The sequence below is a fragment of the Rhinolophus hipposideros genome, assembly GCF_964194185.1.
Source record: "Rhinolophus hipposideros genome assembly, chromosome: 26".
In the NCBI taxonomy this organism is placed as follows: Eukaryota; Metazoa; Chordata; class Mammalia; order Chiroptera; family Rhinolophidae; genus Rhinolophus; species Rhinolophus hipposideros.
In genome coordinates this window covers 17184530-17211650 of record NC_138072.1, presented here as the reverse complement: position 1 = coordinate 17211650, position 27121 = coordinate 17184530, and the positions used below count along the sequence as shown (strand labels likewise).

At 34.6% G+C, this 27121-nt stretch overlaps 1 protein-coding gene across 10 annotated transcripts in view; it reads right to left on the bottom strand.

The window, feature by feature from the left end:
- Positions 1–27121, bottom strand: part of AKT3 (AKT serine/threonine kinase 3) — a 254412-nt gene that overhangs the window by 77400 nt on the left and 149891 nt on the right. For 9 of the 10 annotated variants that reach the window (XM_081039287.1, XM_081039285.1, XM_081039288.1 and 6 more), the window contains 3 exons: positions 22961–23072; positions 10841–10985; positions 3498–3629 (listed from right to left, as the gene is read on the bottom strand). In XM_081039287.1, the coding sequence (XP_080895413.1) occupies positions 3498–3629; positions 10841–10985; positions 22961–23072 (389 nt within the window). Of the gene's footprint in view, positions 1–3497; positions 3630–10840; positions 10986–22960; positions 23073–25855; positions 25978–27121 lie in introns of those variants that run through there. The other variant, XM_081039289.1, reaches the window with a different exon arrangement.

The following is a 27121-nucleotide window of genomic DNA, read 5'->3' as shown; positions in this document are numbered from 1 at the left end:
AAAAGTACAATAACTGGAAAGGAAAATTCACTAGAGGGATTCAAAGCAGATTTCAGCAGGCAGAAGAAAAAAATCACCCAACTTGAAGATAGGACAACTGAAATTACAGAGTCTGAGTGACTAAGAGAAAAAAGATTGAACAAAAGCAAACATAGCCTAAGGCATCTGTGGGACAACATCAAGTGGACCTACATAAGCTCTGTGGGAGTTCTAGAAGGGGAAAGAAACAGAAAGAATATATGAGGCGTATATATATGCGGGGGGGCTGAAGGTCCCCAAATTCGATAAAAGACAAAAATAAAAATATCCAAGAAGCTCAATGAACTCCAAGCAGGGTAAACTCACAGAAACCCACACCAAACCACATTACAGTAGTCCCCCCTTATTTGCAGTTTCACTTTCCACAGTTTCAGTTATCCAAAGTCAATCATCATGGCGTGATGATCCGCCTCCTGACACATCATCAACAGCACAAGGTCAATATAGCTTAACATTATAGCACAGTGCCTACAGCCTCCACCTCACTGCATCTCATCACACAGGCATCTTGTCATCTCACATCATCACAAGAAGGGTGAGTACAGTAAAATAAAACATTTTGATAGAGCAGGGGCAGCTATCGCATTATTAGACCCAAATGAATAAATAAGTAAAAGGTTATGAGACGAAAAACATTATGTATTAAAAGAGGATAAATATAGTAAGAAGAAATAAAACCATAAACATTTATGTACTTAAGAACAAACCATCAAAATATATGAAGCAAAACTGGACAGAATTAAAGGGGAAAAATAGTTGTACAATAATAGTTGGAGGCTTCAATACCCTACTCTCAATAATGGGATTGAAAAACCAGACAAAATACACAAGGAAATAGAAGACTTAACGCAATAAATGAACGAGGCCTAACAGACACACACAACTATCTCACAACAATTTTTCTCAAGTGCACATGGAACATACTGCAAGATACAATACATGTTATGCCACAAATTAATTTTCAATTGATTTAAAAAGACAGATATCATACCAAGTCTCTTCTCCAACCAAAATGGAATAAAGTTAGAAGTCAAAAACAGAAGGAAAACTGGAAAATTCACAAGTTTGTGGAAATTAAAGAACACACTCTTAAATTTTCGATGGATGAAAAAGGAAGTCACAAGGGAAATTAAATTAATAAATACTGAGACATAAATGAAAACAAAAATACAACATACTAAAATTTATGAGCTCAGCAAAAGCAGTGTCAAAGGAGAAATTATAGCCTTAAACATTTACATTAAAAATAAAAAGGTCTCAAATCCACAACATAATTTTACAACTTAAGGAACTAGAAAAAGAACAAACTATATCTAAAGTAGCAGAAGGAAGAAAATAATAAAGATTAGAGCAGAAATAAATTAAAAAGAGAATAGAAAAAAACAGAAAAATCAATGAAACCAAAAGTTGGTTCTCGGAAAAGATTAACAAAATTGACAAACTTCTAGTTTGACTAAAAATAAATGTATAAAGAATGAGGAAATAGAAAATCACCACAGTAGTAATTACTGTAGACAATATCCACTGATCGATGTTTAATAGTGAGCAAAAGTTTAAAAAGGAAAAAGATACTTGCATACTCTCAAGGAGTATTTCCTGTAAGACATTTATTAATTACAAAGAGAAAAACATTAACTTTACAACAGAGAAACCTGGTAGACAATAGTTTAATCAAGTGCTGGAGGTTACTGTCAACAGTAATAAGGTGTATGGACATCATTTGCTCTGTGATATGATGCTCTGAGAAGGGCACCTCAGGATTCAAACCCCAGGTCTTGTCAGACTCTAAAACGTCACACTGTTAATCATTTTGCTGTGAATAAGTGTATGAGTATTTTCCTTCGAGAAATTAATTAATAGATTTGCTGGGGAAAGCAGCAAGGATCTATATCAATCAGAATATTTTATCAGTTGTGAAATACACCCAATTCTGTACAGTTACTCAGAAAAGTATAATTAGTGAGATAAGACAGGATGCGAGTGAGGCTTATGCATAAAAGGAAAAACAGAATGGAAATACTTACTCATGTGACACACACTAGATGGTAATATTAATAATCACAACAAATATTTATAACAATAATATATTTATTTTACACTATTTTAATTTTAATTCAATTTTATTTAATAACATGTAACTAAGTTTCTTCATTCATTTAATCCTGACAACAACCCTAGGAGATGGTCACTATTATTATCCTCACTTTGCAGATGAGGAAACAAAGGCATGGAAAGTTAAGTAATTTGTTTAGGATCATTTAGTATGTAGCGCAGAACCTACTACTATACTACTCCCCCCAAAACACCAGTTTAATTATAATACATCCCAGATACTATGCTGAATAATTTATATATCCTAATCCTCATAATATTCCTTTCTAGGAATAGTTTTTTTCACAAATAAAATTTTTACAAATGAAGACACAAAGACCCTGCAGCAGGACATTTAGTATGTTTGGCCTCTAGCTGGTAACTGTCCCCCAGCACCCAGTCGTTGTGATGAGCAAATATGCTCCTCCACAAACATTTTCAAATGTCCCCAAAGGAGTAGTACCCCTGTCCCCCAAAGCTGGCTGCTAAAGGTCATTAGGTGATAACATGCAAAGCTGGGATATGAACCTGGGCTTGTACGAGTTCAGGTCAGTGTTATTTCCAAATCCAGACACTGACTGTGAAGGATCTGAGATTGAAACAAATGTACAAAGATGGGGGAGCATAACTTCATAAAGTGTGTGGAGCAACACACTCCAGTTGAGGAAACTATTGTCGCAAATAACTGCAAGTTAAAGTAGCCTATAAAGTATAACAATAATATTACATGTCACTTGTTGAATTAAGCCAAGACAAAAAGCATGGACCATTTTTCTACTGAGAGAATTGGGATTCAATTCAGAACCCTGAATGATAATTGGCATCATTAACATGTTAATGATTTGTATAGGTCTAAGATGAATAAAGTTACAGGGGAGAGGGTAAGACCTCCTGAAAGAATTTCAAAGACTATCATTTCTTTTAGTTTCATTATTTCTGTATTTTGAAATCTATTAAGGATGCTTTCCCATTCAGTGTGCAGAAGCTGTATAATTTATGGGTACAAATCATCTATGTTATTCTAATCACTCTTATTTAATAAGAAATTCATAATGTTGGGTGAAAATATTAAAAAATAACATTAGTATAATTAGTGATATATGTCACAAATATATAGTAAAAACATTCTCCCAAACACATATACAATAAATATTTATACCTCCTCAAGGGAATAAAATAGTTTCACTATATAATAGCCTGATAACATTATAAACTTTTGAAGCTTTAATATAAATATTAATATACAGATATTACTGTAGTAGTAGCCTCCAATCAACATTTTGGTTATGTAATGGAATTTCTACACTAATCATGTGCATGCCTGAGCACACACACATGTGCAGAGCATAAACAAAAATTTCAGTTACCTTTGCAATAATAACTTCTTTCTTCAGAATCTTCATAGCATAATATTTCCCACTTGCTTTCTCTCGAACCAAAATAACTTTCCCAAAAGTGCCTTTACCTAGTAGTTTCAAATAGTCAAAATCATTCATTGTCTGAAAAATACAAATTTAAAAATATAATATGAAATATTAGATACAATTTATTTGTAAACATATATGTATATATTCGCAAAATCCACTCAAAAGCAAATTTTACCAATTTTTATGCACTTCAATGAATAAGAATCAGACTGGCATTGGCTGTCTCAGCAGCAATGCTGGGTGCTGGAAATCATGTAAGCAATTCTCAGATATTGGGGACAATAATTTTGACAAGAATTCTTCAGCTACTCAAATTACCAATCAAGTGCAAGGGTAAAGGGAACAGTAATTTTCACTCACTTTCAAGGATCTGAGTTTTTAAGGATTTAGTAGTGCTACTACCCCCAGACAATGTAATACTCAAAAATGCCCCCACAAAGCTTTCCAAATACATCCAAAGGGACAGTACTTTTGAAGAGAGATACTTGAAAATCTACTCCAGTAAAATGAGGATGGAATCCAATAAAGAGAAAGGTATGTATGTAAGAAATATTGAAAACAATCTCCTGAAGCCCAGTGCAAAGAAATCTAAAACAGATAGCAGTACGACTTCAGAGAAAGCAATTAATACAATTCAGAACAGGAAGTCAGGAAGCTCTAAGAATGTCTTTAATTAATCTGCCTGTTTTTAGTTTCATTTCTCATTCCCATTTCTAAATCAAGTGATTCCCAAGGATTTTGCCAAGCTGACCTGCTATTTGCTCTCTACAACTCCCTCTATGTATGCTTTTCCTGTTCTATCAACATCCTTCCAGAAACTTCCAAAATTTTCACATTGTTTGTCCACTAATGATCTTCCCACATCCAGCTTTTCATTTTTGTGGACCTATCCGTTTTAAAAATTCCTGTACTATCATTTTAATAGGCTTTTAGCTGCAAGGGGAGGTAAATCAGTATGCTCAGTTTATCATCTTAAATTTAAATTCAGTTTAGGTAGGTGGATTTATGAATAACAAGTGAAAAGATCTGAGTTTTATCTTAAAGGCAATGAGAAGTTATTGAAGATTTTTGAAACTACTTTTTCCTGTTTACCACCCATCTGAAGTTAATGTCAGAAAATCAGTGACCTCAGCTTCTATCTTAAGAAACTAGAAAAAGAGCAAATTAAACCCAAAAGAATTAGAAGAAATGAAATAATAAATATCAGGGCAGAAATCAATCAAATGTTTAAAAAGAACAAAAAGCAGTAGAGAAAATCAATGTAACCAAAAGCTGGTCCCTTGAAAAGATAATAAAATTGATAAACCTCTAGTGAAAATGGTCAGAAAAATAAAGACAGAAGATGCAAATTATGAATATCAGGAAAGAGAGAGGTGACATCACTACAGATTCTACAAATATTAAAAGAATCACAAGGGAATATTATGAACAGATTTATACCCCAAAAATCAACAACTTACATGAAATAGACAAATTCCTTGAAAATCTCAAGTTATCAATGCTCACTGAAGAACAAATACAGTAAATCCTCACTTAACATTGTTGACAGGTTCTGTGACTTTAAATGAAATGACTTATAACACAACCAATTTTTACCGTAGGCTAACTAATATAAACACAAGTTGAAATCCTACAGAATCTCATCAATGTTATAGTGAAATGACAATGAACAAAAAGTTATTTGAGGAACTGCTGTAGATAACTCAAATAGCCCTGTGTCTATTAAGGAACTGAATTGTGGTAAAAAAACAAACAAACAAAAAACAAACAAATAAACAAAATACCTTTCAACAAGGAAAACTCTAGGACCAGATGGTTTTGCTGGTGAATTCAATAAACATTTAAGGAAGAACATACCAATTCTACATAAACTCCTACATAGAATTGGAAAGGAGAGATTACTTCCTAATTTATTCTACAAGGTCATCATTATCATGATACCAAAACCAGATAAAAACATTGAAAGAAAACTATAGACCAAAATCCCTCATGTAAATATACACAAAAACTCTTAAAATTTTTACAGATGCTTATGTTCATTTTCAACATTATTTGCAACCTATAATTTTGATAGTTTTCCCAAATTGCAAGTTATAATGTGTTTAGCCATTCAATAATATCTCTAGTTCAAAAGAAAAGTAGCAAAAGATATCAGGGAAAATAACAAAGTACACTTATTAATTCAACTAAAAATCAAATGAGTAGGGCTAAATATACAGAAAATAGTTAACAAAGCTAGCGTCATTTGAACAAATACTAGGTAATTTCATTTTCATTAATAAATTTTAAAATCAAGGAATACTACAGAACTAGAAAGCCATTGATGCTATGTAGTCTCCAAAGATGGATGGCACTAATTCCCCTTCTCCCTGTGTGCACATGCCACTTCTCATTAAGAGGTGGAGCCAACTTTCCCTCTCCCTGGGCTGCCATGGTGTCCATCTTGGAAAACAGAATAGGATCAGAGTGTCACTGTCTCATTTCCAGACCTAGCCTTCGCCTGTCAGCTTAGGTTTTCTCCCTCTTAAAGAGTCATTCTTAAAAGCCAGCTCTTACGCTGTAGGAAGTCCAGGCAGGAGAGAGAGGCCCTGGGAGATGAGGCACCACATGCAGAGACAGAGCATGTGAAAGAGAACCAAGAAGCTAGACGTGTGAGAAAAGCTTTCTGGCCTTTTCCAGCCCAGCCTGTGTGCCTGTTGAATGCAGCTGTTTGACAGATACATTTGAGACCAGCAGAACTGCCCAAGCAAACCACAAAATGAGGAGAAATAATATACTGTTATTGTTTTAAAACATTAAACTTGGGTAGTTTGTTCCATGGCAATAGAGAGAGACGTTATTCTCATCAATAAACCATAATGTAATTTTATTGCTTAAAGCTTCATTTGAACAGTACCCTCTTCATTGTTTTTTGTTTGTTTGTTTGTTTTTTATCTAAAAGCACTGGAAAATGATACTTGCTGTGTCCTATTACTAAATATCACATAAACTCAAACTGAATTCTTGGGGGTAAAAATTGTAAACTGTCTTTTGAAATTTTCAGATAAAAAGCAATACATAGCTACAAAATATTACTATAGTCCTTTAGGATTGCACTTCTTAGGGACAGGGAGGTTTTTTAAAAGTACGACAGCCTTAACTCTAAATTTCACAGCTTCTGTCAGTCTGACTGTCAATCTTAAAAAAAGAGGAATTTGCATGGAAATTGATATTAGTTTTTAAAAAAACATTCTACGTAATAAAACCAAAAACAGATTTCACATCTATTGACAAAACTTCAGAACATTTTAAAGAATATCTTTGATACCAAATGCTCATGTTCAGTGCGGTATACACAGTAATTATCTAGTCTTTACAAATGAAATGTAACCTATTACAAAATGTTTTCCTCTTTTGGATGGTGTTAAGGGAAAAGATACAAAATATTAATAAAAAATGAGAGCATAGATACTTTCCAGAAAAATTAATCCTCCAAAACCCAATCCTAAGAATTTATTAGGAAAGTGTTTCACATAACTATACTCTTTCTTTTACATAATCTCTACATATCAATGTGGCTGTTTTAGGTTAAGAATACATGTGCATATATAACAAACAATAAATATATTCAAATCACATACACTAGAAAAAAGACCATCTAGTCTAAAAATTAGGTTAAAATGTGAATATATAATTGAAGAGGAATACAAAGAATCTCTCGGAAAAGAATACAGAAATTTTAGTAAATTTAGTTTAAAAAGATAAATTCCACATACATTTATAATACAAGAATTAAACCAAATAAAGCTCTGTAGGACACTTAAGTAAAAAGCAGGAGTGGGGAGGGAAGTATCAACAAGTTCACCTCTCTGCCCACACCTCCTCCCACTTCCTCGGTTCTCTTTCCCAAGGGAAAGGGAAACTCTAATCTAATCCATCAATTCCTACACTGATTATGCCACTCCTCCCTCTCTGAGCAGGCAGTGAGAGAGGACATGATTTCAGCAGGTCCCACCATCTCTTCCCTTCTCTCTTTCTCCCAATGCTAACTAACCATTGCTTTGAGTTACTGTAGCCAGGCAGTAGGTAATAAAATTCCAAGAACTGGTGTCAGAATCAATGGGAAGACAGGAGGTATGGCTTACAATAAAAGCGTGAGACGATAACCAGCTGCTCCCAGAGAGGCCTACATGGTCACTTAAAATTAAGCAAAATGGAGTCTCAGTTGGCTGTTGATCCCTTTATGCGGTGCCTCTTCACACCCCTGACAGGATATGGAGAATGGCAGCTTGACAGCCATGAGTAGGCACTTGAGTCCTCTAAGAAAACCTTTTGAAACATCTTTTAATTTAAACACAGAACAGCGCTTAAATCGAGTTGCAAGGCCTGTGCCTCTTTCCTCCACCACTCAGTGTCTTTCCCTCTGCAAGAGAGATTTTAGCCTGCAGAGCAGATACTGTGGCTACACCCCACCGCTCAGGGAAGTGACCATCTGCCTGCTCCAGGCAAGAGACCGAGTGAAGGCGACGCTAAGCAAGGCGATCATCAGGGACCATTCTCTTCATTCTACTGCTCAATTTTCAAAAAGGGAACAAGAAAATGTGCTCTGTAAATTAGGAGAAGGATATTCTTATTTCAGAATCTCTGTGTTCACAATCTGAAATGAAAACTAATCTGAACTTCTACAGCCCTGTTTATAACTGAGACACACAAAGCAAGCAGTTCTAGAGCCACTGGCATCTCTTAGGGAAGTGACCGTAATATAGAACAGGTAGTAGTACAATGATCGAACTTTTTCTGAACACTTGTTCATTTAAAACTATTTTATGCTATTTAATTTTAAATGAAATGAAATAAAAAAAATGGAAATCAGATACAGGCCAAATAAGACAATGAACCCCCCAAATTCAAAGTGCTCCTATCAAGTTTTCATTTTCCAGACTCAGTTTCAGTGAGACTTCTCAGAGAACCGGCTTTAAAGAGATGTGTACGTTTTTAACTACCTTTATGTGGATGAGTAGAATACTAGCTAACAAAGAGTTAATATTCAGTGAGCACTTAGCGTATTAGCACTTTACACGTATTCCCTCATTTTAATTCTCACAACTATATGAATTAAGTACCATGGTTATCTCCCTTTTATAGATGAAGGGACCAAAGAACAAAAGGATTAAGAAACTTTCCACACAACTACACACATGGTAGACCCAGGACTTGAACCCAGGCTGTAGGACCCAAAGATCTCATTTTTTTACCACTATTCTGTAATATTAAAATTCTGATTTTTTTCCAAGAGTACTCTAATATAAGATGAAATTAAGTAATATCCAAACATTGTTTAAGTCCAACAGTTTGACATAATAATTTGAGAAATAGAGTATAATCACAGGAGACAATATCTGTATAGTTTTGTTTCTAATATAACTTGGTTATGTTATGAGTGTAACAATTAAAGAGGTTAGTGAGGCTCAAGATATATGAATCAGTAAATAGAAGCTGCACACTGAAGTTGTACAGTGTATAATTGAAAATCCTTATATGCTTGAACAAGATATTTAATTTCTCTGAATGTCAGATGACTTAACTGTAACATGGGACAATAACAGTACCTACCTCAGATGATTCTTATGAGAATTAGATAAGATAAGATATATAAAAGTACTGCTAGAGCCTAGAACAAAAAAGCTCATAATAAATGCTTAGGAGTGTTAATTAGTGAAGGTGATGAATTCTAAGATAATCCACATCCATAAATGTAAAAAGAAGAAAACGTATTATGTTTTTGTAATTATATATAACCAGACTTAAAAAAATAATCCTCCCATACTTTTCCATTTTTACATCTTTTGTCTCCATTCAGCATCTTCTGGTAAATTTCCATGTTCTTTCCAAAATTCTCCCATCCATTAATAACAATATTTCTAGTTAGGATGTTATAGACTCCCACTTTCAACCTCTAACTACCTCAACAGTATTTTATTATTAATCTTTGTGATTAAGCAGAATTTCAGGAATTCCACAGAATTAAACAGGGTATAGCTGGTATAACTTGTTATTGAATGGAATAGTTTATAATTCAAAAGATAAGATTAATTGGAATCTTATTTTAAATTATAAGCACAGCTAAATTTCAAGTTAATTGTGTAATGTGTACATACACTTGGAAAAGAAGCCTTCTTATCTCTGAGTAGGTGGGTAAAGCTAGATTGTATTTTTATTTTTGCAATGACTGAGGACCAAGGGGGGTGACTTAAAAAAAAAAAAAAAGAGGGCTCCAGTTCAACCAACAAATAAAAGGATAAATCTTTAAGGAAGACACAAAGGGTTCTCAGCCAGTTGGCTAAGAGCAAGCATAGAATATTACTCTAATTAGAATTGGAATTTCAGAGAAAGATAATTAACTCTAAGCTGTGAGTGTATAACTTCACCTAGTTCACACATTTGGCACATAGAAGAAGGATCTGAACTCAGTCAGTCTAACTCCAGAGTTCTGAAACACTGTGCTAATACGAGAAAGTACATGGATACTTACCTTAAAAATTAGTGTTTTCCTACCTGAAGATTAATTTATAATCTATTATAACAAATATATTCTAACATGATAAATGGGATGTTCATCTATTTGAACACTTACATCTTTAGATTAACCGTAAAATACCATTTCTTACATAAGGAAGTTGCTTTTCAATTTTCCACAGCACTGAAATACATAATTTACAATGCTTATAAATATATAAATTGGTGCTTATTATTCTGGAGCACTGAGGGAAGGAAAAGTCTGTTTCCCTCATTGGCTCAGGGGCAGCCATTAAAATAAAAAATGATTGTTTCCAAGATTGTTCACTTTTCCTGCTGACATTAGTGAAGCTGGGGCCCCAAGCAGGAAGTACACCAGAGCCATTTGCGCTGCTTCTTTCAGAAGCACACCGGATGCCAAATGGAAAAGGACCGAATCATTAGGGAAAATATTTTATTTCCAAATTTATAAAATGGTATTAAAAACCAGAAGGGGAAAATGCAAGTTACAAAGTAGTCTAATGGCACACCAGTCACAATTCCCTAGCAAGCCCTGTCAGCACTAGGCTCTCAGTGCTGAACCACTGAAATGAACTGATGGTTCAATTATTTGATTTTGAACAAGGACAGGTATGCCAGACACACCTGAATAAAAACTGACCACACCCCAAAACCGACCACACCCACATAAGGTAATTGCCCGCCATTTTTTCCATATGACAGTGTTTAACATATTTCTTCCATACACATAAGTGTGCCAAGTGAGCGAGTAAGTTATTATTTTCTACCTTTCTTTTGTGATGGGTTGTAGAAGCATCCATCTCTTCCTCCCCTATATTATCAATTTGTGAAGTCGGACTACAGTTCATTCTCTCCTCTTCTTGCCTCTGAAGTCTGTCTGCTACTGCCTGAATAGCTTCTGTCCATTCTTCCCTATAAAATTATAACAAGAATTTTAAGGCAAAATTTCTTATTAATAAAGGATGGTAAATAATTCAAATATTTCCTTTTTTATAAAGTGTGAAATGTATACAAAGAAAGTCTATTCCAGGATAACAGATAACACACACACACACACACACACACACACAAACATATTCTCTCACCCTTACTCCAAGGTGAAATTAATCCCAAAGACATTTAACATTACATCCCTAAAGTCTGTCATAGTATTCATTTGGAGCTATGTTAAATGGGAAAAAGAAGAAAAGAATTATAAGAAAGTTCAGTTAAAACCCTTTAGAAGTGCAGTTAAATGTCTGTATACATCTTATCTATAAAGTAAATTGACCCCCAAGAGTTTGCTGCATTTTTTAAATGTTTTGTTCAGCCATTTTAAGCCCATCATGGACATACTCAAGATCTTTACTGTGGTCCAACGGAAGTTCTATTATAAGAAAAGGTTTTCAAAACCCAAACCTTTCACTGTTCCCAGATCATAGGTAAGTCTCATTTTATAAAAAATGATAGGCATAAATTGTAGCTTAAATAAGTCTCTTGAGCACCAGTATAAAGCTTTTATTTTTTATAGCTGTCCCATCAGATCAAGGATCATTTATGTCCACATAAATTTTAAAATCATCCTGTTGATTTCTTAAAGTCTATTAGAAATTTAAATGACACTGCATTAAATCTATAGATCAATTTGGAAGGAATTGCCATAGTAACAAATTAAGTCCCCAATCCACGAATATGGCATAGCTCTCCATTTATATAGGTCTTTAATATCCCAATGCAATGTTTTTTAATTTTTTGTGAGAAAGTTTTGCACATCTTTAATTGAATTTATTTCTAATTATTCTTTTATGACATTGTGGAGAGATTTTTTTTAAATTTCATTTTCAAACTTTTCTTGCTAGTATTTAGAAAATACAGTTTCTTATTGTTTGTTGACCTTGTATCCTGCAGCCTTACTAAATTCATTTCTTAGTTCTAGCAACTTTTATTTTTCTGGGTTTTCTACACATGTAACCACTTTTTCTACAAATAAGGGCAGATTTACTTCTTCTTCCCTTCTGTTTGCTTTTTAATTTCTTTTCTTGCCTTGTAATACCATCACTACAATGTTAAATAAAAGTGGTGAGAAGAGACATTCTTACTTTGTTCCAGAACTTACAGAGAAAGCATTCAGCCTTCTACCTTTAAGTTTATGTAAGCGGTAGCATTTTTTGTAGATACCCTTATTCAAGTTGAGGCAGTTCCCTTCTCTTTCTAGTCAACAGTGTTTTTGTTATAAAAGGGTGCTGAATTTTGTCAAATATTTTTTCTGCAGCTGTTGAAATGATCATGTAGTTTTTCTCCTTTATCCTATTAATATAGTGAATTTAGCTGAATGATTTTCAGATGTTAATGCACCTGAATTCTTGGGATAAACTCCATCTGGTCATGATGTTCTACCTTGCTACATATTTTTAAAATTCTATTTGTCAAAATTTTGTTAAGAAATTTTGCATCTATGTTCACAAGTATAGTTTTCTCTTCTTATGATAGCTTTGCCTAGTCTTTGGAAAGAGGGTGACAATGGCTTTATAAAATAAGTTAGGCAGTGTTCTCTCCTCCATTATTTTCTGAAATAGATTGTGTAGAATTGGTAATATTTCTTTATATATTTAATAGAATACACCAATGAAGCCTTCTGGACTTGGAGTTTTCTTTGAGTAAAAGTGTTTTAATTTCTAACTCCATTCTGTTCATTGATACTGGGCTGCTTAAGTTGTCTGTTTTCTTGGAGTAGTACTGGTAAATTGTGTCTTCTCTATTTTGTTTTTTTCTTAGCAGTCTTCCAAGGTGTTGTCAAAGAACTAGCTTTGGTTTCAAAGAACTAGCTTTGGTTTATTGATTATTCTCTATTATTTTTCTGCTTTCTACTTCACTGATTTCTGATCTCTATAGTTGCCTTATTTCTGTTTGTCTTGGGTTTAATTTTACTCCACTTTTTTAGTTTCTTAAGACAGAAGCATAGATTATTGACCTGAAAAGTTCCTCCTTTTCAAATATAGGCATTTGAGATTATATATTTCCTTCTAAGCACTCATGTAGCTACATCCCACAAATTTTGATATGCCTTATTTTCATTATCATAATTTTTTAAATCACTGTCTGACAACTCCATCACTTGGAGCCTTATAACTCTGATTCTGTTGTCTGTTTTGTTTCTGTGATTTTAGCCACATTGTCTTGTATCTTTGTGTACTTGTTTATTTTTTGATGAGTCTTGAACAATGTACATGAAAAAGCAAAGAAATAGTTTGGGGCCTAGGAAGATATAATCTTCCATTAGAGATTATTTATATTTGCTTTTAAGAGCCTCCTAAGAACCTAGAAAAAGTGGATCATGTTAACCAAATTTAAGGCCTGAAATAATTTATTTTAATTCTTAACAGGTTTTTAATTCTTAACAGGTAAGTCTATATTCATTCACCCTCTCTTCTAGGGTATACTCCCTTAGAGTACCAGACTAAGCTATAGTGATTTACCACGCCTTTTCTTCCGCAGGCCCTGGATTCCAGAATGTGACTGTCAGTTCTGACAGTTACTCTAAATGTCAACATCTCAGACACAGCTTCTAAAATCGGTAGGCACCTTTAGTGAAAGACTGGGCTCATCTCCCTGGGTTTCTTTTTTCCGTATACTTTCGGCCCCATAATTCTTCATACCCTTACTGGCTCTTGGCAGCCTTATTCTTTAAACATTTCATCCTGTTTTTCTAGTAGTTCTTAGGTGGACCTAAATTACCTACTCACCATAATTGAACTACATAGGCATATACAGTTGACTCTTGAACAATGCGGGGGTTGGGGTACCAATCCGCTGCATAGTTGAAAACCTGCATATAACTTTTAATTCACCCCCAAATTAACTACTAATAGCCTACTGTTGGCCTTACTGATAACATAGTCAATTAATATGTATCTTGTATTTATGTGTATTGTATACTGTATTCTTCCAATAAAGTAAGCTAGAGGAAAGAAAATGTTAAGAAAATCATAAGGAAGAGAAAATACATTTACAGCATATATTGAAAAAATTTGCAGTTCAAACATGTGCTGTTCAAGGGTCAACTGTATATGCTGTGTAGTTAAATTATGGTGAATCAAGTAAAAAGTATTGTTAAAAAGTGTTGGGCCCAAGTGTCTCACTAATTGAAAAAGGATTTCCACTCTTCTGATTCTTAAGTAATGCTGAAAATATAGTCAGTTTGGAAAACAAAACGGATACCACTATGAAGCAAATAAATTCATTTTTCAAATATATATACCACTAATACAAAAACTTAATTTTCACAAGCTGATCATTTATTTGAAAACAAACATTTAACTAAAAGGTCTAATGTGTATGCTACTAAAGCACAAACAAGCCATGGAGTAGTAAGAACTCACAGTGGCAGGGGAAAACTTGATATTGTGAGTAAGTTTAACTACGTGTTATAGGTAAAGCGGGAACAGCAATGCACTAAGTACAGTGCTGTTCTAATAAAAATAGTAAATTTGGGAAGGTGACCAAAGAAGGAGGTGATTTGTGAATGGAGATGTACAAAGTGAACTGAAACTTAATAGCAAGAGGAAGAGACAAGCAAGGGAAGGTATTCCTGGCATAGGGGTGAAAGAGCCAAAAAGAGCCATAGGTGATGTGAGAACCCACCATAGAATTAGTACTTGGGAGACTATAAGCAGCTCAGTACAGCGGTAACATAAGGGGAGTGCATGTGCACACCCACGTAGGTGTGAGTGTGATGGGGCCATGGGAGTGACAAGGCAGGTGACCAGCTGTAAGAAAGGAAAATCACCTGGGCCTGTAATGTGGCTATTCCTGCATGACATAATACAGTACATATAAAAATTATATTTAAGAATGAATTATTTGAAATAGTGCATTCACTACATCAGAGAAAAAACAAATACATCTGCTATCACAAAAATTATGAAATACTGCTAAAAAACCCAGAAAAATAATAGATAAAATGATCAGAAAGGAAGAGGCAAAAATGTTATCTGTAGATGTCACGCCTGCAAAAGAATAAATGTTTTAGTTACATAATAAACAGAAACCAACAGCATTCCTTCTAAATACAAGAAATATAAGAAAAATAATGAAAAATATCCTGATCATAACAGCAATAAAAATATGAAATAGCTACAAATAAGCTTACTATTAACTTTTTTAAATAGAAAAAAATCTACCAAAGGAATTAACTAAGAATAAACGGCATGTAATATAGTTGAAGGCTAAATATTATAAAAGTATCGATGTTTTCTAAATTAATTTATAATTTTAAGGTAGTTCACTCAAAATACTAACAGGAATTTTGTTTAGATCTTAAAAATAAAACCTAAAGTTTACCTAAAATAATGCCCTAGAGATATCAGCAAGATGCAGAATAGGAAGCCCGAGATTCTCCTTTCACCCATGAAAACACCAACTCAAATCTACACCAACACGTGGATTAATTCCCATGTGAGAAATCCAAAAATCAGGTAAGAGGCTCCTGCCTCCCAGGTGAGTACAAAACCAGCTGCATCAGAGCCGGTAGGAGATTGTGACACTCAATGACTACAGTCCCTCCCCTGGCTCCGCATGGCAAGGATAGAAAGAAACTCCCAGCTCCCCACTGGGGAGGGAAAGAGAAGACTGGACCACACATCCAATGTTCTGACTTGTCTGGGAGGCTGCCTGAGAGACTGGCTTCTGTCTTGCCTTAATCAAAGCATGGACAGTAAAGGACAAATTAGAGATACAAAGAGAACAAAGGTGACAGTTTGGATTAGCACATACTTACCACAGCTCCTCTTCCCAGCTAAGCACAGAACTAGTAGGAGAAAACCTGTAACTCGCAGCTTCTCCCTGGGGAGGGAAAGAGCTGGAGCATATATCCAATTTCTAGCATTTCAATAGGGTGCCCAAAGAACTGGATTTTCCCTTGCCTATCTCGAACCGCTGACAAGACCTGGTATATTATAGATGTCTGAGGGCTACTGACAAGAAAGCAGAGTTGGGTGACTTGCTGCCGCTCCTGAGGACGTAAGTACGAAGGATGGTAAAGCTCAGCAGCCTTTCTCCCCAGGGGGTAAGGGAGGAGTGGAAGAGAAGAGTGTGTGTCCAATATTCTCAACTTTCAGGGACTGAAATACTGTTAATAGTGGAATGTAAATGACTTTTAATTCTGATTTCTGTCTCATGAGACTCAGAACGCTGACGGGACACGTCATAAGCTAGAAGCCTAGGTGGTACTGAGAACAAAAGAAACCTAAGGGGCTCGAAGTAGCTCCTGAGAATCTGCAGTACCATGAACAGGCACTAGAGAGAACAAGGGATTACACACCTAAAAACAACAAAAATCCCCTACAAGTCCCTGTAATTGGAGATTTATAGGCACAGATCCAGAAGAAACAGAGAAACATGGCCCAATAGAAAGAACAAAAATATCTCTACAAACTAACTCTAAAGAGAGGTATGTCACTCATCTGACACAGAATTAAAAATAACCATCAGAGAGATATTCAATAACCTCAGTACAATGAAACACGAACGAAATGAGAATATCAACAAAGACAGAAAGAAAAAAATATACACTTTTTTTTTGTTTTTTGGAGCTTAAAAACACAATAACTGAATTAAAAATTAACTAAACAGGTTCAACAACAGTCTTGATAAACTAAAAGAAAGAATCAGCAAACTCAAAAACATGTCATTTGAAATTATCCAGGTAAAGTGGCAAAAAGGAAAAAGAATGAAAATGAATTCTAAAAAGCCTAAGGAATGTATGGGGTCCATCAAATGGACCATTACACATTATTGGAGTTCCAGAAGGAGAAGAGAGGGAGAAAGGGGCAGAAAGCTTATTTGAAAAAATAATGGCCAAAAAGTTCCCAAATCTGGGGAAGAGAACAGACATCCAGATTCAACTAGGATGAATCAAAAGAAGTCTACACTGAGACACATTATAATCACATTGTCAAGAGCTAAACACAAAGAGGTAATTTTGAAAGCAGCAAGATTAAAGCAACTCCTCACCTACAAGGGAGGCCCCATAAAACTCTTTAAGTGGATTTCCCAGTAGAAACCTTGCAGGCTAGACAGGAGTGGGATGATATATTGAAAATGTTAAAAGACAAAAGCTGCCAACCCAGGATACAATATCTGGCAAAACTATCCTTCAAAAGTAAAGGAGAAATAAAGACTTTCTCAGGTAAAGCAAAGTTGAAGAAATTCATTACCACTAAACTTGCCTTAGAAAAAAGGCTAAAGGGAGTCTTGCAAGTCGAAACAAAAGGACAGAAATGCATAAGAGATATAAATGAATAAAGCTTACTGGTAAAGGTAAATGTATAGACAAATACAGAATACTGCAATACTGTTAACAGTGGAATGTAAATCACTTTTAATTCTCGTATAGAAGATAAAAGAAAGAATAATAATATAATATAATAATAAACTATAACTGTAAAAATGGTAATGGGTACTCAATATAAAAAGATAATTTGTGACATCAAGAACATAAAGCACGGGGGTTGAAATAAAAGAGTAGCATTTTGTGTGCAGCTGAAGTGTTATCAGCTTAAAATAGATTGTTTTAACTTTAAGATGTTCTATAAAAGCCCCAACGTAACCACAAAGAAAATAACTATAAAAGATACACAAAAGAAAATGAGAAAGAAATCAAAGCACATTACTACAAAAAAAAAAAATCAATGAAACACAGCAAGAGAAAAAGAAGCACAATAAAGAAATAAGATAGACAGAAAAGGATGACCAAAATGGCAATAGCACTTACCTACCAGTAATTATTTTAAACATAAATGGATTAAACTCAATAAGAACACAGAGTACCTAAGTAGATTTTTAAAAAATCCAATGACATGCTGTCCAAAGAGACTCATTTTAGATTTTAGGGCACACATAGTTCAAGTACAAAGATGGAAAAAGATATTCCATGAAAATTGTGAACAAAATAAAGCAGCAAAAGTGGCCACACTTATATCAGACAAAATAGACTTTAGATCAAAAACTGTCAGTGATAAAAGGGCCAATTCACCAGGAAGATATAACAATTATAAATATCTAAGCACTGAACATCATAGCTCTCAAATATATGAAACAAACACTGACAGAACTGGAGAAAAATGACAGCAACACAATATGAGATTTCAGAATGCTACTTTTAATAATACATAGAATATCCAGACATAAAATCAATAAGGAAACAGAGGACTTGAACAATGCTATATAAATCAAATGAACCTAAGAGACATATACAGATCATTCCACCCAACAGCAGCAGAACCGACATTCTTCTTAAGTGCATAAGGAACACTCTCTAGGAGACATCACCCATTTGGTCATAAAACAAGTCTTAACAAATTTAAGAAGAATGAATGATACCAACTATCTTTTCCAACCACAATGGAATGAAACTAGAATTCAATAGAAGGAAAACTGGAAAAATCCTCAAATATGCGGAAATTAAAACACTCTTGAACAACCAACTGATCCAAGAAGAAAGCAAGTGAGAAATTAAAAAAAAAAAAAAGAAACACCTTGAGCCAAATGAAAACAAATATACAACACACCAACATTGATGGCGTATAACTAAAACATACTCAGTGGGAAGTTTATAGTAGTAAATGCCTACATTCAAGAAAGAAGAAAGATCCCAAACATACAACCTAACTTTATACCTCAAGGGACTAGAAAAAGAATAAGTAACTAAGCTCACAGGTAGCAGAAAGAAGGAAATAATGAAAATTAGAGCAGAAACACACAAAATACAGAATAGAAAAATATAGAAAAAAATCAATAAAACTAAGTTGATTTTTTCAAAAAAGATCAACAAAATTGCCAAAACTTTAGCTAGAATAATTAAGAAAAAAAGGGAGAAAACTCAAATAAAATCAGAAGTGAAAGTGGAAACCTTACAGCTGATGCCACAGAAATAAAAAGGATTATAAAAGACTACTATGAACAAGTATATGCTAATAAACTGGATAACCTGGAATAAATGGGTAAATTCCTAGAAACATAAAACATACCAAGACTGAATTAAGAAAAAGTAGAAAGCTTGAAAAACGAAAAATAAATAAGGAGATTAAATCAGCAGTCTAAAACCTTCCAACAAAGAAAACCCCAGTAACAGATGGCTTCATTGGCAAATTCTATCAAACATTTAAAGAAGAATTAATACCAATACTTCTTAAACTCTTCCAAAAATAGAAGAGGGAAAAACATCCAAACTTATTTTATAAGGCCAGCATCACCCTGAAATGCCATCACCCTAGAATTTTACTCAAAGCCAGAAAAGATACCACAAGAATAGAAAACTACAGGCCAATATTCCTGATGCAAAAATCCTCAACAAAATACTAGCAAACTGAATCCACGAGCACATAAAGTATCATACACCATGATCAAGTGGGATTTATCCTCAGGGTGCAAGGATGGTTCAACATATGCAAATCAATCAATGTGATATGCCATATTAATAGGATGAAGGATAAAAAATTACATGACCATCTCAATAGATGCAGAAAAAGCATCTAATGAAACTTAACACTCTTGAATGATAAAAACACGCAACAAACTAGGAATAGAAAGAAATTACCTGAACACAATAAAGTCTATATACATAAAAAGCCCACAGCTCATGTCATACTCAGTGGTGAAAAACTGAAAGCTTTCCTCTAATAGCAGACCATGCCAAAGATGCCCACTCCTTTCATTTCTATTCAACATAGTACTTAAAGTCATAGGTAGAGTAACTGGTCAAGAAAAAGAAACAAAAGGCACGCTAATCAGACAGAAAGAAGTAAAATGATCTCTGCAGATGACAGGATCTTATGAGTAGAAAACCCCAAAAGTTCCACAAAAAGACTGTTAAAACTTATAAACAAATTTAGCAAAGTTGCAGGACACAAAATTAACATGCATTTCAGGTTTATTTCCATACACTGACAACAAACATCCAAAAAGAAAATTAAACAATCTCATTTACAATAGCATCAAAAAGAAAAAAAAAAAGAATAAAATACTTAGAAATAAACTTAACCAAGGAGCCAGTGGAGGCAAAAGACTTGTAGACTGAAAACCACAAAACACTGATAAACAGAAATGAAAGCAAGAAATAGAAAAACATCCTGTGTTCACAGATTAGAAGACTTAATATTGTTGAAATGCCCATGATACCCAAAGTGATCTACAGATTGAATACAATCCCTATCAAAACCTAATGACATTTTTGCAGAAATAGAAAAACAATCCTAAAATTAATCTGGAGTCCAAATAGCAAAAAAAAAAAAAAAAAAAAAAAAATCAAGAGAAAGAAGAAAAGAAGAACAAAGTCAGACTTTGAAACACATTACAAAGCTACAGTAATGTAAACAGTATGGTGATGGCATAGAGCCAGACATATGGACCAACGGAAAATAGGGAGCCAAGAAATAAACCTATGCACACATGGTCAAATGATCTCCAAGAAGAGTGCTGAGACTACAAAATACAGAAAGGATTGCCTTTTCACTAAGTGGTGTTTGGAAAACTGGATATCCACATGCAACAGAATGAAATTGCATCTTTATCTTACATCATACCAAAGACTTAAACACAAAACCTGAAACTATAAACTCCATGAATAAAATATAGGGGTAAAGCCTCTTAACATTGGTTTTGGCATTGGTTTCTTGGCAACAGAAGCAACAATAGACAAGCGGGACCACCACAAACCAAAAAGCTTCTGCACAGCCAAGGAAACAATCAAGAGTGAAAACACAATCTATGGAATGAGAGAAAATGTATATCTGATAAGGACTTAACACTGAAAACATGTAAGGAACTCGTACAACTCAATAGCAAAAAACCAAATAATCCAGTTTAAAAGTGGCCAAAAAACTTGAATAGACATTTCTCCAAAGAAGACATACAAATGATAAACAGATACATGAAAAAATGTAAGGTGAAACCACATGAGATACCACCTCACCTGTTAGGATGATCATAAAAACAAACAAGAAACAGAAAATACCAAGTGTCGGTGAGAATGTAGAGAAATTGAAACTCCTATGCACTGCTGTTGGAATTGGTGCAACCACTATAAAAAACATTCTGGAGGTTCTTCAAAAAATTAAAAATAAAACTACCGTAGCCTCCAGCAATTCCACTTCTGGGCTCATATTTATCCGGAAAAAAAAAATGAAATCAGGATCTCGAAGAGATATCTGCATTCCCACACTCACTGCAGCATTATTCAAAACAGCCAAGAAGTGGAAACAACTCAAATGTCCATGGACAAATGAACAGATAAAGAAAATATGGCATAAACATAGAATGGAATATCATTCGATCTGAAAAAAGAAAATCAAAAATGATTGACTATTCAGAATAGTGGGATATTGCAGGGACAGCAAACTTTTTTAAAGTCTTAAGATGTGATTTAAGTCCAGCTTTGCAAACACAAATGGCAAAATGAATCATGTTTCATGGGGTGTTATGAATCTATGAAGACTAATAGTTTCAAAGAATATATATTGACATGAGAAAAGTTCCATTCATTCAACAAGTCAACAAATAGTATGGCAGACCCTGAACTGTGTGTTAAAGATAAAATAATCAGCAAGGAAGACATCATCCTTGCCAGTCAAGAATCTATAGTTTAGTGAACAAGGAAAACTAAGATTATAGTAGTGATATACCTGATATAAAAGATACAAGGAGACAGCTAAATGTATAGCAGGGGGCGCCTACCTAGTCTACACGAGTCAGAGAAGGTCTGGAGGAAATACGACATTTTAAGGTCAGATCTGAAATATACATAGGAAATACACATAGGAATTAGCCCACACGGGTTAAGGTATAAGCAAACAGAGGACTCAGCATACTCAAAAGCCCAGGGAAGATGGGGTGCGTGGGGAAGACACCCAGAATTCAATGCATACTAATTACCCAAATACATCTCATAGAATAAGATTGGAAGTGCATAAAAGAAAATACCAGTCCTGAACTCTGGTTATGGAATTAGAATTATGAGTAATTTCTAGTTCTTTTCTGTTTTTCTTTCTTTTTTCCCCTAAAGTAATCATACATTACCATTTACTGTTTATTGATCAAAAAAGTACTTCATAAAAAACCACTTTACTATTTACTAGGTTTTTGGAAGAGTTTGTTTTTGTTGGTTTCTTTTTAATCTTACACAAGTTTCTTAAGACCTAATTTATTCATTTGGAAAATAAGGCTAATAATATTTAACTTCACCAAGTTGCTGATTTGGATCAAATATGATAACATATGTGCAGGAAAATGATTTTGTGGCTGTGGTTGCTGGACCTAACTCTGTCAGAGCTACCAGATAAAAGGGTATTAAACAGAACATGGGGGTGGGGAGGGTTGTAGAAATTGGTAGTCGATCAGGAGGTTGAAAATGTGGTGCTGGTGAAGCAGGTGAGCGGGTTAGGAATGTGCTGTCACTCCATCTTTAGTGCCAATCATTCCTGGTATTTTTTTTCTCACTGAGCTTAGACCCAATCTCAGCATCCTTCTCAGTAATATCCTGGCAGCCACTAGCCCAGTGGTATGATACTTAAAATCTTTTGCTATCTCTACCCTTGGAATTCCAAGTATGAACACAATCAATCCACAATTCTTTTTTAAAAGGTAGTTTGGTTATAAAAATGTGTTTTTTAATTCGTATTTTAACTTTTTAATGTTCTGTTTTCTTTTAAGAAGTGTATCTTACAGAACTTCTAGAGGTTGTGATTGCGAAGTTTGCAAGCCTCTGTTATTTATTATACCAGAGTAATAATTAAGGGACTATAGCATTTTACAAATATATTTACATATATTTACAAATGGTGACGTCAGGTACACACCCATCTTTAGACTATTGTTGCTTTTTCACAAAATGGGGAAAAAAATGAGTTTCTTACCTTTCCTCTGGAGTATCTACATGAAATGTCCTCTCTATGACAGTGGTCCACTGGAGACATCTGATAATAAATGTGTTTGGCTTTGGTCGTTCTGTTTTCATTAACTGGCATTCTAAAAAGAAAATAAAATGTCTCTTTGAATATACTTACACTTAAACCAAGAAATAAACAGTTGAAAACAATAGAGTTCTATCCTAACCAAAACCACTGTGACCTCACAGCCTTCGACGGCTCTCCCCTCCAGGCTGTCACACTCAGACCTCCGTACTCCTTTCCAATCCGTCACCCATTCCAGCCAAGTGCCCTACGAACCAGCCAAACTGGACTACATAACCTTCCCCAAATACACCTTGTTGCTCTTTCCTATAGCAATATCTTTGCTGCAGCTGTTCTTGCTATCTGGAATGCTTTCCATTTGTTTTATTCCTATCCATACGCAATCACCAACAGTCAAAAGAATACCTGTTCTTTAAGATCCAGGTCAAATCCTACTCCTTCCACAAAGCCTTTTATGACAACCTGGTCCTACACTGACCATTCCTGCTCACCCCCACTGCCATATTCTCATAACTTATTATTGTATCCCTCATTTTTCACTGCAAAGTGAAAAATAGACTATCTTCTATTATTTACCACTTTAAGAAGGTGTCCTTATCTCTACCTAGATTATGAGCCCTTTGACAATACATGCCACCTATAACTCTTAGTAATCGCAGCCCCTAGAGCCAGTCAGCCAGAAAGTGATAAATTCTGCCAGGGAACATCTAGGGAGATTTCAAAGAAAAGGACCAAAACACAACAGTGTAGTGGCGAAAAGTATGGATTCTAACACCAGTGTGTCTGGCTGAATTCATTGTTTCTTTTCCCTACCATTACCAATGCAATCATGTAAGTTAATTAACCTCTCTGGCCTTCAAGTATTCAATGAGAAACAATAAGAGTATCTACATCAAAAAAATTGGTATGAGGATTAATAAATCAGTATAACATTTAGCATAGGGTGTGACACACACTAAGTTTTGAATATTAGCTATTATTATTAGGACTGGACTGAGCCAGACTTTATGAGGATACGTGGTATTGGACCAGAGAAAGTAGAGTAGCGCTGTCTGCTGACACTGCTCTTTTGAAAGAAACTAACTTGCCCTTAGTTGAAAAGTTCAACTGCTTTCTCGGTGCTGTTTTGTCCTATCTCCATCATTAGCAACTGGCAACTACAATTTCTATGTGTTTATAGGACCAAGTCATTAACCACGTTGAACTAATTCTTTATCGACACAACACTAAAAGAGATCATTCACCCAAGGATCTCTGCTTAGGTTTCTTCTTTTTTCTAACAATTTTCATGGTTTCAGCCATCATCTCTCAGCTCAACAATATCAAAAGCCAAACCTCTTTCCCTCTTGGATTTCTATTTTATAACAGACATACCTAACTATACAGTGGATATTTCTACATCGTTGAATTACTGGTACCACACCTAAAACCAAACACAGGAATTTTTTCCACTAAATCTGTTCCTCCTCCTGGTTTCCTAATGTTTCCATCATCCAGACTGAAAACATGGAAGATCTTCCCTTCTGATAGTGTTAGTATTTGCTATTACCTGGCTTTTCCAGTGATGCAAAATCTACTTCAGACTCTCACTGCCCAATGCCTAAAACCAGACCTAATGTGATTGTCTCTGAAGCCCACTGTTCCTTCCCATTTACTTCTTTATAAAACGCCACTGTCTTATAGGTGTCTAATATGTGTTCATTTGATGTCCTAGCTAGGTAAGTTGCTTCAAAGTTAGGAATTATGTGCATAACTCTTCCTCATGGCACCTAAGCCAGTGACAGAACGTAAGGGTACAGAGTAAATGTTTGATGATTGAACATCTGACCAACTGGCTTTTAATGTAAAGAATAGAGGACAGACATTTAAAAGAGGGGCAGGCCTGACAGGAATACTCAAGAATGAACTATGGAGTAGAGGGAAAGAGGAAAAACAGAAAAGAAAAGAAGGAATGTTCCATCTAAGGTTCACCTATTTGAGGTTTATTTAAGGTTCCCATTGTGGTGGTATCAAGGTAACTAAGAGAACAGACTTTAAAATTACAATACCAGACTCAAATCCCGCCTCTGTCATACTCTCAGCTGTGTGATCCTAGGCGAAACACTTTATATCTCTACACCCCCACGTTTCTCATCTTTACAAGCACTATCAGAAAGTAAAGTTAAATATTAAATGAAGCATTTTCCAACACTATACCTAATGTGTAAATGCTATAATTTAAAGAACTTCCCAACCCTATCATTTTAAGAGCTATTTAAATTACTACATATGAGATTCCAAGTGATTACCAATTACTGTGATTTAAAAAATGATAAAGGTTATTACTTTAATTACCATTCCCAAGCAGACCACTGAAAAGGAACTGTTTAGAAAAAAATATTTGTATTTTTATATAGGATGGCCTGGGAAAATATTAAAATAATATAAGTAGTTATGCACAGCTTGGCTACTTTGATTAAATTTGCTAAGTATTCATGGACTCAACCACATGTACGAAATGACAGCTAAGGGCCATGCACTCACTATACAAGCTTCTGGGCGCAGTAAGGAATTCTACAAGCTCACAGCACATGCCAAACTCTATTATTATCATTCTCCACATGTAATTATAAAGTACTACTTCACTCATGGTATAAAGGTTTTCATCAGGTCCTCCAGCTCAACAAAAATGTTACATGCAATTATGAACAAGAAGTATAATGGAAATAAACCCATATTTCATAGGTTTTAGTATGAAATACTCTACAAATGAATTTCATAGGTTTTAGTATAAAATACTCTACAAATGAATCCAATTTCTAAATACCCATTCGATTGAGAGAAGAGAGAAGCAGCTACCTAAAGCTGGTTCGGGATATTCCAATGGTAGTTGGGTCAAAACCAAGAGAAGAGTCTCCCACATGTCTCAGGTTCACCGCTACACATACACAAAGGTAACTAAAGACCTGAGTCCGAATTCACAACAGCTGAAAGTTCAAAATACCATGTTAAAACAAGTGAGCCGGTAAACATAAAAACATGGGTTCTCTTATGTTAGCTGGACTCTGGAACCATGAACACACCCCACAGCTCTCTGTACAATGAAGAAAAATATGCCACGCAAGTTCTCAGAACATGGTTCATGTCTAAAAACTCTTCTTTTTAAAGGGGACTCCTGTTCTTAAAGGGGATTTCTTAAAGTGGATGGTGGTTAATAAATAGTCAATACTTTCTCAGAAGAATATTTTCATTTTAGTTATATAAAGACTCCCAATTAAAGCTAGGCAAATTTAAAATTTAAAAACAAAAGTGGAAATTTCAGCTGGGATTCTACAAACCTATTGATCAAATGATAATCTGTGATTTCTGGAACCATTTAATACACGTGAATAAATCAAGCGTCTTATATAAAATGCCCGTAACTAACTTTCATTATATCGTAACCCATGAATACTTTTCAGTAATTTGTTACACCAGTATTTAAGTTAGATACTTATATGAGTTAAACTCACATGACCAAGTTAAACTACAAGCTAAATTTCAAACTTACTGTTTACTTTACACCATTCTGAACCATAGACAGCCAAGTTTATTCAGAGCTGTAATTTCTCTGTAAACCTAAAAGTCAATTAAAGGAACTACAGTATGCCCCATCCAAAACTATATACCAAAACGAATTGTTCTGGATATCAAGTGTTCGGATTTTACTTAAACGAGTAAATTTTATTTCAACCTCTTTACCTGTTTTAAGTACTAACTTCATTCTTTTAAAAATAAATCCTACTAACATTCAATGTGAAAAACAAAGGCATAATAATAGGTCCTATTTCTAATTATAAACAGAGTTTATTTTTAAGACCCCAGTTATAATATTATTGTGGATATTCTTTAAAGGGGCAAAAGGCATTTTTTTTTCTTTTGTTTAAAAGAAAGGCATTTCTTTTTTTTCTCTTGTTTAAAAGAAAGGCATTTCTTTTCTTTTGTTACTATCCAGGAACAAAAAGGAATAGTGCCCAATTAAGCCTCAACACATCAACCTTAAAGAGATTCATTCAATCCACTGAGAGGCAAATGTCATAGGTGTAGCAGGTGCCCTGGGGACAGCAAGCCTAGGTGGATCCAGGC